Here is a 14,147-nt window from a genome sequence, read left to right as displayed (position 1 = left end):
GGGCAGAGAAAGAGGGGAGAAAGAATCCTGTGCTGTCAGCACAGAGCCTGATGCAGGACTTGATCCCATGAACTGTGAGATCATAACCTGAGCTCAGATCAAGAGTTGGACGCTTAACCAACTGAGCCACCCAGGCACCCTGACAACAGTGGTGCATTTTATATTGACACTAACTCATCATTTTCAGGCAAAGTCTCTAATTTGCATTAGTGTTCAGCCTTGGTGTTATACATTCTATGAGTTTTAACAAACATATAATGATGTGAATCCACCTTTGTGGTATTGTGTGAAAGAGTTTCACTGCCTTAAAAGTCCTCTGTGCTGTGCCCCTTTATCCCTACATTCACCCCAACCCTTACCTCCATAGTCTTGCTCTTTCCAGAGTGTCATATAGTTAGAATCATACAGTGGATATGTTTGAATGTTTAGAAAATTAAAATTCCCTGGTAATTGAATGTAGGCATTCAAGATATTCTTTGCCCTTTGTTTTGTTTTTTTGCTCATCAGTAGAGGATCTGATGACATATGCCTTACATGAAAAAAAGCATGATTTCTCTAGATGTGTGTCACCTAATGGGGAGGGTTGAGAAAAATGACATCATGAACCACTACATAGCACTAACATTGGGATCGTCCTCCTCTGTGATATACGGTGGGTTTAGATAGACTCTCTAGCAATGGAAGGAGACAGTCTCAAGAGGTTAGAACTTTATAAAACTGGAATCCCGAGTCTTTACTTACCTTGCCATTGGAAATAAGGCCAGGGAGAGTCTGTTTGCTATGGTTTTGCCATGCTGCAAAGTGCAATAGCTATAGACCACACTTTGTGAGGGGGTGTTTCATCCTAAAATTGAACAGTCTCTGCTGAAGAGCTGGGGAAGTTTTGCCATGTTACAGCAAAATAAAGATACTCTCTTTTAACTCCTCTAGTAGTGGAAGTCCAGAAAAATCATGCTAGTTTAAGTTTGACATTGTCAGCTTAGGATAATCATTCTCCTAACGATACCATTTTCCTCCAGTGTCATGGGGTCAGTCAGGTATGGTCACTGTAAACATCAGTTCACTTGTAGGTATCAGATTCTGATAAAAACCGTTCTTACTTTTGGTCAGTATAGAAGAGAAAGTAAGATTTCTTAGTGCATTAAGCCTACCAGTAGTATAATTACCATTCAGTGTAGTGTGGTTTCCAGGTGTGGTCCCAAAGGAATACTTTTTAACAAATCATTAGCTGTACACTTTTAATTTCCTATATTTTTTCTAATGTTGATTTAAAATGTATTTTACTTTTTTCTTTAGTAGAAGATAAGAATTCTGAGGAAGACTCTTTAACCAGGTAGGATTTTTATGGATTTTTAAAAATGACATTTGTTGGGGCACCTGGGTGGCTCAGTTGGTTAAGTGTCTGACTCTTGATTTCAGCTCAGGTTTGTGAGTTCAAGCCCCATGTCGGGTTTTGTGCTGACAGCCTGGTTGGGTTATATTCTCTCTCTCTCTCTCTCTCTCTCTCTCTCTCTCTCTCTCTCTGTATTCTCTCTGTATTCTCTCTCAAAATATAAATGAAATGAGATGAAAATTATGTGTTGCCTAAGGGAATGCAGAGGGAAAAAAGCATTTGTTGAGTGTTCTATCCTGGACTAGACACTGTATCATATGCTTAACATCTGTTAAATTATATAGTCATAGTATAGGTTTGCAAAGTAGCTGTGTTATTGTAGCCTACTTTTTATTACTTTGGCAGCTGTGGTTCAGGGAGGTTGATTACTTGACCCGTGATTCCATTGTTAATGAGTAGCTGACCCGGGGGTTTGCCTGTCAGCCTGTGTAGCTTCCACATCCATTCTTGGGTTCCTCAGCACCACTGGGATTAAGATACAGGTCCGAGTCAGATCAATTCAGAATGTCAAAATTAATGATGTATGAACTCTAATTTAGAGTGTTCTTAAGAAACCAGGTGAGTCCAAGGATTTGCCCTAATATATTTGACCACTAGTGATAACTAGAAGTAATTAGTGCAGTGGTAACTAGTCTCTTGTTTTTACCATCAGAGATTTTAGGGTGGATCTCAGCTATGGCCATGGTATCACAGCTTTTCCGTAAGGAAGATCTAATCAGGCAGGTTCTTAGATGTAGTGATATCTCCTCTTCTTGAGATGAATTAGTTTTCTGTAAGTGAAGGATATCTAGGTGTAGACCATGTTACATTAATTAAAATCAGCATCTATTTAGAGGATATTTCTTTTTTTTTTCAATATATGAAATTTATTGTCAAATTGGTTTCCATACAACACCCAGTGCTCATCCCAAAAGGTGCCCTCCTCAATACCCATCACCTACCCTCCCCTCCCTCCCACTCCCTATCAACCCTCAGTTTGTTCTCAGTTTTTAAGAGTCTCTTATGCTTTGGCTCTCTCCCACTCTAACCTCTTTTTTTTTTTTTTCCTTCCCCTCCCCCATGGGTTTCTGTTAAGTTTCTCAGGATCCACATAAGAGTGAAAACATATGGTATCTGTCTTTCTCTGTATGACTTATTTCACTTAGCATCACACTCTCCAGTTCCATCCACATTGCTACAAAGGGCCATATTTCGTTCTTTCTCATTGCCATGTAGTACTCCATTGTGCATATAAACCACAATTTCTTTATCCATTCATCAGTTGATGGACATTCAGGCTCTTTCCATCATTTGGCTATTGTTGAGAGTGCTGCTATAAACATTGGGGTACAAGTGCCCCTATGCATCAGTACTCCTGTATCCCTTGGGTAAATTCCTAGCAGTGCTATTGCTGGGTCATAGGGTAGGTCTATTTTTAATTTTCTGAGGAAGCTCCACACTGTTTTCCAGAGCGGCTGCACCAGTTTGCATTCCCACCAACAGTGCAAGAGGGTTCCCGTTTCTCCACATCCTCTCCAGCATCTATAGTCTCCTGATTTGTTCATTTTGGCCACTCTGACTGGCGTGAGGTGATACCTGAGTGTGGTTTTGATTTGTATTTCCCTGATAAGGAGCGACGTTGAGCATCTTTTCATGTGCCTGTTGGCCATCCGGATGTCTTCTTTAGAGAAGTGTCTGTTCATGTTTTCTGCCCATTTCTTCACTGGGTTATTTGTTTTTCGGGTGTGGAGTTTGGTGAGCTCTTTATAGATTTTGGATACTAGCCCTTTGTCCGATATGTCATTTGCAAAGATCTTGTCCCATTCTGTTGGTTGCCTTTTAGTTTTGTTGGTTGTTTCCTTTGCTGTGCAAAAGCTTTTTATCTTCATAAGGTCCCAGGAGTTCATTTTTGCTTTTAATTCCCTTGCCTTTAGGGATGTGTCGAGTAAGAGATTGCTACGGCTGAGGTCAGAGAGGTCTTTTCCTGCTTTCTCCTCTAGGGTTTTGATGGTTTCCTGTCTCACATTCAGGTCCTTTATCCATTTTGAGTTTATTTTTGTGAATGGTGTGAGAAAGTGGTCTAGTTTCAACCTTCTGCATGTTGCTGTCCAGTTCTCCCAGCACCATTTGTTAAAGAGACTGTCTTTTTTCCATTGGATGTTCTTTCCTGCTTTGTCAAAGATGAGTTGGCCATACGTTTGTGGGTCTAGTTCTGGGGTTTCTATTTTATTCCATTGGTCTATGTGTCTGTTTTTGTGCCAACACCATGCTGTCTTGATGATTACAGCTTTGTAGTAGAGGCTAAAGTCTGGGATTGTGATGCCTCCTGCTTTGGTCTTCTTCTTCAAAATTACTTTGGCTATTTGGGGCCTTTTGTGGTTCCATATGAATTTTAGAATTGCTTGTTCTGGTTTCGAGAAGAATGCTGGTGCAATTTTGATTTGGATTGCATTGAATGTGTAGATAGCTTTGGGTAGTATTGACATTTTGACAATATTTATTCTTCCAATCCATGAGCAGGGAATGTCTTTCCATTTCTTTATATCTTCTTCAATTACCTTCATAAGCTTTCTATACTTTTCAGCATACAGATCCTTTACATCTTTGGTTAGATTTATTCCTAGGTATTTTATGCTTCTTGGTGCAATTGTGAATGGGATCAGTTTCTTTATTTGTCTTTCTGTTGCTTCATGTTAGTGTATAAGAATGCAACTGATTTCTGTACATTGATTTTGTATCCTGCAACTTTGCTGAATTCATGTATCAGTTGTAGCAGACTTTTGGTGGAGTCTGTCGGATTTTCCATGTATAATATCATGTCATCTGCAAAGAGCGAAAGCTTGACTTCATCTTTGCCAATTTTGATGCCTTTGATTCCTTTTGTTGTCTGATTGCTGATGCTAGAACTTCCAACACTATGTTAAACAACAGCGGTGAGAGTGGGCATCCCTGTCGTGTTCCTGATCTCAGGGATAAAGCTCTCAGTTTTTCCCCATTGAGGATGATGTTAGCTGTGGGCTTTTCATAAATGGCTTTTATGATGTTTAAGTATGTTCCTTCTATCCCGACTTTCTCAAGGGTTTTTATTAAGAAAGGGTGCTGGATTTTGTCAAAGGCCTTTTCTGCATCGATTGACAGGATCATATGGTTCTTATCTTTTCTTTTGTTAATGTGATGTATCATGTTGATTGATTTGCGAATGTTGAACCAGCCCTGCATCCCAGGAATGAATCCCACTTGATCATGGTGAATAATTCTTTTTATATGCTGTTGAATTCGATTTGCTAGTATCTTATTGAGAATTTTTGCATCCATATTCATCAGGGATATTGGTCTGTAGTTCTCTTTTTTTATTGGGTCTCTGTCTGGTTTAGGTATCAAAGTAATACTGGCTTCATAGAATGAGTCTGGAAGTTTTCCTTCCCTTTCTATTTCTTGGAATAGCTTGAGAAGGATAGGTATTATCTCTGCTTTAAACGTCTGGTAGAACTCCCCTGGAAAGCCATCTGGTCCTGGACTCTTATTTGTTGGGAGATTTTTGATAACCGATTCAATTTCTTCGCTGGTTATGGGTCTGTTCAAGTTTTCTATTTCCTCCTGATTTTTGGAAGAGTGTGGGTGTTTAGGAATTTGTCCATTTCTTCCAGGTTGTCCAATTTGTTGGCATATAATTTTTCATAGTATTCCCTGATAATTGTTTGTATCTCTGAGGGATTGGTTGTAATAATTCCATTTTCATTCATGATTTTACCTATTTGGGTCATCTCCCTTTTCTTTTTGAGAAGCCTGGCTAGAGGTTTGTCAATTTTGTTTATTTTTTCAAAAAACCAACTCTTGGTTTTGTTGATCTGCTCTACAATTTTTTTAGATTCTATATTGTTTATTTCTGCTCTGATCTTTATTATTTCTCTTCTGCTGGGTTTAGGCTGCCTTTGCTATTCTGCTTCTATTTCCTTTAGGTGTGCTGTTAGATTTTGTATTTGGGATTTTTCTTGTTTCTTGAGATAGGCCTGGATTGCAATGTATTTTCCTATCAGGACTGCCTTCGCTGCATCCCAGAGCGTTTGGATTGTTGTATTTTCATTTTCACTTGTTTCCATATATTTTTTAATTTCTTCTCTAATTGCCTGGTTGGCCCACTCATTCTTTAGTAGGGTGTTCTTTAACCTCCATGCTTTTGGGGGTTTTCCAGACTTTTTCCTGTGGTTAATTTCAAGCTTCATAGCATTGTGGTCTGAAAGTGTGCATGGTATAATTTCATTCTTGTATACTTATGAAGGGCTGTTTTGTGACCCAGTATATGATCTGTCTTGGAGAATGTTCCATGTGCACTCGAGAAGAATGTATATTCTGTTGCTTTGGGATGCAGAGTTCTAAATATATCTGTCAAGTCCATCTGATCCAATGTGTCATTCAGGGCCCTTGTTTCTTTATTGACCGTGTGTCTAGATGATCTATCCATTTCTGTAAGTGGAGTGTTAAAGTCCCCTGCAATTACCACATTCTTATCAATAAGGTTGCTTATGTTTATGAGTAATTGTTTTATATATTTGGGGGCTCCGGTATTCGGCGCATAGACATTTATAATTGTTAGCTCTTCCTGATGGATAGACCCTGTGATTAGTATATAATGCCCTTCTTCATCTCTTGTTACAGCCTTTAATTGAAAGTCTAGTTTGTCTGATATAAGTATGGCTACTCCAGCTTTCTTTTGGCTTCCAGTAGCATGATAAATAGTTCTCCATCCCCTCACTCTCAATCTGAAGGTGTCCTCAGGTCTAAAATGAGTCTCTTGTAGACAGCAAATAGATGGGTCTTGTTTTTTTATCCATTCTAATACCCTATGTCTTTTGGTTGGCACATTTAATCCATTTACATTCAGTGTTATTATAGAAAGATATGGGTTTAGAGTCATTGTGGTGTCTGTATGTTTTATGCTTGTAGCGATGTCTCTGGTACTTTGTCTCACAGGATCCCCCTTAGGATCTCTTGTAGGGCTGGTTTAGTGGTGACAAATTCCTTCAGTTTTTGTTTATTTGGGAAGACCTTTATCTCTCCTTCTATTCTAAATGACAGACTTGCTGGATAAAGGATTCTCGGCTGCATATTTTTTCTGTCTAGCACACTGAAGATCTCGTGCCAATTCTTTCTGGCCTGCCAAGTTTCAAAAGAGAAATCAGTCACGAGTCTTATAGGTCTCCCTTTATGTGTGAGGGCACGTTTATCCCTGGCTGCTTTCAGAATTTTCTCTTTATCCTTGTATTTTGCCAGTTTCACTATGATATGTCGTGCAGAAGATCGATTCAAGTTACGTCTGAAGGGAGTTCTTTGTGCCTCTTGGATTTCAATGCCTTTTTCCTTCCCCAGTTCAGGGAATTTCTCAGCTATAATTTCTTCAAGTACCCCTTCAGCACCTTTCCCTCTCTCTTCCTCCTCTGGGATACCAATTATGCGTATATTATTTCTTTTTAGTGTATCACTTTGGTCTCTAATTTTCCCCTCATACTCTTGGATTTTTTTATCTCTCTTTTTCTCAGCTTCCTCTTTTTCCATAACTTTATCTTCTAGTTCACGTATTCTCTCCTCTGCCTCTTCAATCCGAGCCGTCGTCGTTTCCATTTTATTTTGCATCTCGTTTAAAGCGTTTTTCAGCTCCTCCTGGCTGTTCCTGAGTCCCTTGATCTCTGTAGCAAGAGATTCTCTGCTGTCCTCTATACTGTTTTCAAGCCCAGCGATTAATTTTATGACTATTATTCTAAATTCACTTTCTGTTATATTATTTAAATCCTTTTTGATCAGTTCATTGGCTGTTGTTATTTCCTGGAGATTCTTTTGAGGGGAATTCTTCCATTTGGTCATTTTGGATAGTCCCTGGAGTGGTGTGGAACTGCGGGGCACTTCCCCTGTGCTGTTTGAATAACTTGTGTTGGTGGGTGGGGCCGCGGTCAGACCTGATGTCTGCCCCCAGCCCACCGCTGGGGCCACAGTCAGACTGGTGTGTGCCTTCTCTTCCCCTCTCCTAGGGGCAGGATTCACTGTGGGGTGGCATGGCCCGTCTGGGCTACTTGCACACTGCCAGGCTTGTGGTGCTGGGGATCTGGCGTATTAGCTGGGGTGGGTAGGCAAGGTGCACGGGGGCAGGAGGGGCAGGCTTAGCTTGCTTCTCCTTAGGTGATCCACTTCAGGAGGGGCCCTGTGGCAGCAGGAGGGAGTCAGACCCGCTGCCGGAGGGTTGGCTCCGCAGAAGCACAGCGTTGGGTGTTTGCGCGGATCAAGAAAGTTCCCTGGCAGGAACTGGTTCCCTTTGGGATTTTGGCTGGGGTATGGGCGAGGGAGATGGCACTGGTGAGCGCCTTTGTTCCCCAACAAACTGAGCTCTGTCTTCCGGGGGCTCAGCAACTCTCCCTCCCTTTGTCCTCCAGACTTCCTGCTTTCCGAGCAGAGCAGAGCTGTTAACTTACAACCTTCCAGTTGTTAAGTCCCGCTTGCTGTGGGAACACACTCTGTCCGGCCCCTCCGCTTTTGTAAGCCAGACTCGGAGGCTCTGCTTGGCCGGCAGGCTTCCCCTCCGCCCAGGCTCCCTCCCGCCAGTCCGTGCAGCGCGCACCGCCTCTCTCCCCTTCCTACCCTCTTCCGTGGGCCTCTCATCTGTGCACCTCTCGTCTGTGCTTGGCTCCAGAGATTCCATTCTGCGAGTCTTCTGGTGGTTTTCTGGGTTAGTTAGGCAGGTGTAGGTGGAATCTAAGTGATCAGCAGGACGCGCAGTGAGCCCAGCGTCCTCCTACGCCGCCATCTTCCACTGCATTGAGGATATTTCTATCTGATCTCTGTTTCCTAACTTCCCAGTCTGGTTTTCCCTTTGGGTTAGTACCCTTGACTAGTTCTAGGGAGCTTTTTCTTTTTTTGTAGACTTTTCCCCATGACTTTTCTGTACTATGTTTTTGCTTTTTTACTTTCTTCTCTGCTTTTCTTGGTATTTCTTTTTTTTTCCATTATTTTTTCCACTTCTGCCAACTAAGGACTCTCCATTTTTCCAGAGGCCAAATCAAAAGCACATAGAATCTCAAGATTTAGGGAACCTCGGAGATTAATTCATAAAAATACCCTCTAGTATTTCAACCCATGTTTAACCTCCTTGCCAAATGCTTGTTTTACATGGAGAATTTGAAACTCAAAAGAGATTGAAGTGACCTATTTGGATATGATAAGTGACAGAAATGACATTTAAATTCAGGTTTCTTTCTTTCTTTCTTTCTTTCTTTCTTTCTTTCTTTCTTTCTTTCTTTCTTTCTTTCTTTCTTTTTTTCATCTTATAGGCAAATGTTTTAATAACAGAAAGCTGGGGAGTGGGCCTAATGAATACAATGAAGGAGGGTAAGAATCGAATTAGCAGAGGAGACCAGGTTTCAAGAAGAACAACACTGAGTTGGATAGGAATAAGAGTTTTAGATAAGATGTCAGAATATTGGGGTTTATGCCAAGTTAGATAAAGGTGAATGACAGGAATGAAGGTCCCAGGATTGTGGGAGTTGTTTAGAAAGGTATATTCAAATAGAGAGTTCAAGAGGGTCCTGAACAGGTTTCTGGTTTTGTGTGTGTTGGTTTCGTTGAAGGTGCAAGCATACTTCAGATTTTCCGTTGAGAGATTAAAAATCATTTGAGCTGCTGGGAAGAGTCTGTTTACAGAAAATAGAAATATGATATCATCTACCTCCACCCCAACTTAGGGAGGATGGCTTAGATCCTTTCAAGGAATTGGGGGGGGGGGTGGAGATTCTGAACTATAGAGATGTATGGCCCAAGGCAAGCTGTCTCCTCACTCCGCCTCTTTTCCTAAGTCTGTGATGCCCTTCCCATGTACCTGTAGGGCTGGGCAGGGGTAGGACTGACTTGTCAAATCAGTAAGGGAGCTTCATCTGGATAGGTGATAACATGCCCATGTTGAGGTGACTGTGTGGATGACTGAGACTCCCAATTAGCTTGTTCTCCAGGAGCAGGACATGGTTCCTACCCTTGGTCATTTGAGCCCATCCTTGTTTTAGGAGTCTGTGCCTTCACAGGCTAAAGATTTAAAGGTTGGAGAATGCCACTGAACCGTGCTGAAGAGTGATGTAGGAGTGGGAGCTCATAGGGAAGAAAATATTCAGGCAGCGTATAGAGAAATAGAGGCACAACTACCAGGACCATTTTTATAGCAGTCTCTCTCCTTGGGTATCTGAATACCCCTGAAGGTTTCTAAGGTCTTACTAGTTATATGGACTTAAATAAAGCAAGACCAGTGTAGGAAAAAAGTTGGACTTGATAATTTTTAATCTTTTAATCTCTGGTTAGTACTTCCACTAATAACATAGAAACTTGTTCTTTAACTTTGGTATATTTACTTAAACTGAGGTCTACTTGACACACAATGTAATATGTGATTCAACAACTCTGTATGTTACACTATGCTTGCCATAAGTGTAGCTCCCATCTGTTAATGTATAATGCTATTACAATACCAGTGACTATATTCCCTATGCTGTACCTTTGATGCTTGTGATTTATTCTTTCTGTAACTGGAAACCTGAACTTCCCTCTCCCCTTCACCCATTTTGTCCATCTCCCAACCTCCCCTCCCTTTGGCAAGTCAATTTTCTGTATTTATGAGTCTGTTTCTGCCTTTTCTCTGTTCACTTGTTCCCTTTTTTAGATCCTACATATAAGTGAAATCATATAGGATTTCCGTCTAGGTATATCCATGATGTTGCAGATGGCAAGATCTCATTCTGTTTTATAGCTGCATAATATTCCATTGTGTGTGTGTGGGGGTGTGTGTATGTGCGTGTGTGTGTGTGTGTGGTCTGTTCATGTATGGGTGGACACTTGGGTTGCTTCCATATCTTGTCTATTGTAAGTAATGCTGCAATAAAGATAGGGGTGCATATATCTTTTCAAATAAGTATTTTCATTTTCCTTGGGTAAATAAATACCCAGTAGTGGAATTACTGGATCATATGGTATTTCTATTTTTAATCTTGAGGAACCTCCATACTGGTTTTCACAGTGGCTGTCCCAATATACATCCCATCACCAGTGCACAAAGGTTCTTTTTTCTCCACACCCTTACTAACATTTGTTTTTTGCACTTTGAATTTTACCCATTCTGACATGTGTAAGGTGATAAGTCACTGTGGTAACTTTTATACATATAATTTTCAACCATTTCAGAGAATTCCCTCCCTGTCACACTTGGTTATAGAAACTCAGACTGGGCCTTTCCTGGATATTTCACAGGTTAGAAGAGGTGGAGGCAAAATAGATGAGTGAAAGCTTTTTTAAAACAGGGTCCAAATTTTGAACAACCTGTTTGAACAACCTGGAAACTATAAAACACTGATGAAAGAAATTGAAGATGATGGAAAGAAATAGACATCTGATGCTCATAGATTGGAAGAATACATATTTTTAAACTGTCTACACTACCCAAAGCAATCTAAAGATTTAATGCAATCCCTATATTTTTCACAGAAGTAGACAAACAATCCTAAATGTTGTATAGAACCACAAAACACCTTGAGTGGCCAAAGCAATATTGAAAAAGAAAAACTGGAGGTATCACAATCTCAGATTTCAAGTTTTATTCCAAAGCTGTAGTAATTAAAACAGTATGGTTGGTACTGGCATAAAAATAGTCACATAGCTCAATGGAAAGAACCAAAAACCCAGAAATAAATCCACAACTGTATGGGCAGTTAATCTTCAACAAACAGGAAAGACTATCCAGTGGGGGAAAAGGCAATCTCTTCAATAAATAGTGTTGGTAGAACTGGACAAGCCTCATGCCAAAGAATGAAACTGGACCAATTTCTTTACCATACACAAAAATAAACTCGAATTAAAGACTTAATATGAGACCTGAAACCATAAAAATCCTTGAAGAGAACACAGGCCGTCATTTCTCTGACTTTGGCTGTAGCAACATTTTTCTAGTTATGTCTCCTGAGCCAAGGGAAGTAAAGTAACAATAAACTATGGGGACTACATCTAAAGACAAAAACTTTTGCACAGTGAAGGAAACAGTCAAAACTAAAAGGTACCCTATGGAATGGGACCTATCCAGTAATGGGTTAGTGACCTATCCAGTAATGACCTATTTGCACATGACCTATCCAGTAATGGGTTAGTAATCAAAATGTATAAAGAATTCATGTAAGTCAACATTCTTCCCCCCCAAAAAAGCCCAGTTTACAAATGAGCAGAAGACATAAAGAGACATTTTTCCAAAGACAACACACAGATGGTCAACAGACACATGAAGAGATGCTCCTCAAAACTACAAGGAGTTACCACCTCACACCTGTCCCAGTGGCTAAACTCCGAAACACAAGAAGCAAGTGTTTGCGAGGATGTGGAGTCAAAGGAAACCTCTTGCACTGTTGGTGGAAATGCAAATGGCTGTGGCCCCTGTGGAAAACACTATGGAGGTTCCTCCAAAAATTAAAAACAGAACTATCCTATGATCCAGTAATTGCACTACTGGATACTAACCAAAAGAATACAAAAACACGAATTCAGTGGGACACTCGTGCCCCTGTATTTATTGCAGCATTATTTACAATAGCCAGCGCAAGTGTCCATTGACAGATTAGTGAATAAAGAAGTTGTGTGTGTGTGTGTGTGTGTGCATGTGTGTTGGTGTATGTATATCTATATGTATCTATACGTATCTATGTATAGATATATACATATATATGTATACCTATATGTATATAGGTTATATATAAGGTGTATATATATATATAAGATATATATCTTATATATATAATATATATTATACCATATATATATACCTTACATATATATATAAGGTATATATCTATACCTTATAGATCTTATATATCTATATATATAGATCTTATATAGATCTTATATCTTATATCTATATATATAGATCTTATATATCTATACGTTACCACATATACATATATATGTATATCTGTATATACATATATATAGATATGTATATATAGATAGATAGATATACATACACACACACACACACACAATGGAATATTACTCAACCACAAAACAATGAAATCTTGCCATTTGCAATGACCAGGATGGAGCCCGAGAGTAGTATGCTAAGCAAAATCAGAGAAAGACAAATACCATATGACTTTACTCATGTAGAATTTATAAAACAACAAATGAGCAAAGGGAGAAAAAAAAGGGAGAGACAAACCAAGAAACAGGCTCTTAACTGCAGAGAACAAACAGATGGTTACCAGAGAGGAGGTGAGTGGTGGGAGGGGTGAAATAGGTGATGGGGATGAAGGAGTGCCCTTGTCATGATGAGCACGGGGTGAGTATGGAATTGGTGAATCACTATATTGTACAACTTAAACTAATATAACACTGAATGGTAATATTACTGGAATTAAAATAAAACTTAATGAAAAAACACGCCAGATTTTAATTAAGAAACATCGTTTAATAAACAGCTGACCTTTCACTTCAGTTTTTAAAAATAAATGAACATGTTTTTGTTGTATATTTTTGTTCTAAAGCCTTTCCGACAAACCTGGTATTGATGATTCATGGCCTACATCAGATAGCGAAGACTTAGATTTTGGTACCAAGGTAAAGTACTCTCTTGTGAAACTCACTTCCCTGCTCTGAATTTAGTTTTCTCTATTATTTACTCTTAAAATTTAACAGTAGCCTTTTTGTCATCATTTTATGTTTGTAATGGAAAGTTAGCAAGAACAAACCACTTTACAGATACATGACACATTGAATTTTTTGTTTTGTTTTACTTTGGTAAATAGTAGAGGTGGAGGCTGATAAAAGAATGGGCTGGAAAATATATAATGACCGTAAAATTGTATTGGGAAAAGCTTTCCCATAATGGAGAAAATATGACATTTGGTTAAGGATAAGGATTCTTACTGTGATACTAACCTGACTGATAATACTCATGCCTAAATGAAATCTTATTGGATCCAATTATCTATTGTGGGTTTCCTACCCCCCACACCTCCCTCTGGGCACTTTTTTCTTGGTGAGATACAGGATTTTCCTTTGTCTCTATCTTCTGCTCTACATTTAGACTAAAATAACATTAGAAAATGTAGAAATTTAGATGTTTAAGTTATTTCTCAACATTTATCTTACAAAGGTGTTTCCCTGTATTTTTGAAATAACTCCATGAAGAGTAAGTTAAAATTCTGCATCTACCTGAAGAATACATGTTTTGCTTAAAATAGTAGCTCTGTGAGCAGAGGCTCTTCATAGCCAAGTTGTAAAATTTCTAATTTCAGAAATCTTTCATATTCCAGCTTTTAAAAATATCTAGTCCTAGTCCTTGTGTCAGATTCTAAAATTTAAAGTTTCAGACATTTGATATTTATTTAAATGTTCATTTTGAGGCCCCTAAATCATTATAAGCTGCTGGAGGTTAGGAAACATAATTGTGTATCTCCTGGAGCTCCTAGAATAAAGTCTTGCTTGGAAGAAGCAATTTAATATTTTTGGATGTTGAATAAATGAACAGGGAAATGGAATTCCGTATAATGGAATTTGAAGAGTAACATAATATGCATAATATATAATAATTAAATGTGAATTTAATAAATAAGGCTTCAATTTATATTCCATTTTAGTGTTTAATATTTATAAACTCAAATGAATTATATTGAGGAAATCAGGAGTTACATAAGAAAGAAGGTTACAGTATATTTTTTAGTATCTTCCAATTGTGAGCTTAGAATTTCAGATAAAAATTCCTCAGCTTTTT

The 14,147-nt window shown here is 39.0% G+C and overlaps 1 protein-coding gene across 16 annotated transcripts in view; it reads left to right on the top strand.

Moving 5' to 3' along the window:
* ANKRD26 (ankyrin repeat domain containing 26) overlaps nt 1-14,147 on the top strand; it is a 108,742-nt gene that overhangs the window by 23,026 nt on the left and 71,569 nt on the right. For 14 of the 16 annotated variants that reach the window (XM_040451123.1, XM_040451131.1, XM_040451127.1 and 11 more), the window contains 2 exons: nt 1,297-1,333; nt 12,919-12,991. In XM_040451123.1, coding sequence (XP_040307057.1) covers nt 1,297-1,333; nt 12,919-12,991 — 110 coding nt within the window. The remainder of the gene's footprint in view (nt 1-1,296; nt 1,334-12,918; nt 12,992-14,147) is intronic. The other 2 variants (XM_040451124.1, XM_040451134.1) reach the window with 1 other exon arrangement.

The sequence above is a fragment of the Herpailurus yagouaroundi genome, unplaced genomic scaffold, assembly GCF_014898765.1.
Source record: "Herpailurus yagouaroundi ecotype Mexico unplaced genomic scaffold, PumYag 203, whole genome shotgun sequence".
NCBI lineage: Eukaryota > Metazoa > Chordata > Mammalia > Carnivora > Felidae > Herpailurus > Herpailurus yagouaroundi.
This window is presented reverse-complemented; position numbering and strand designations above follow the sequence as displayed.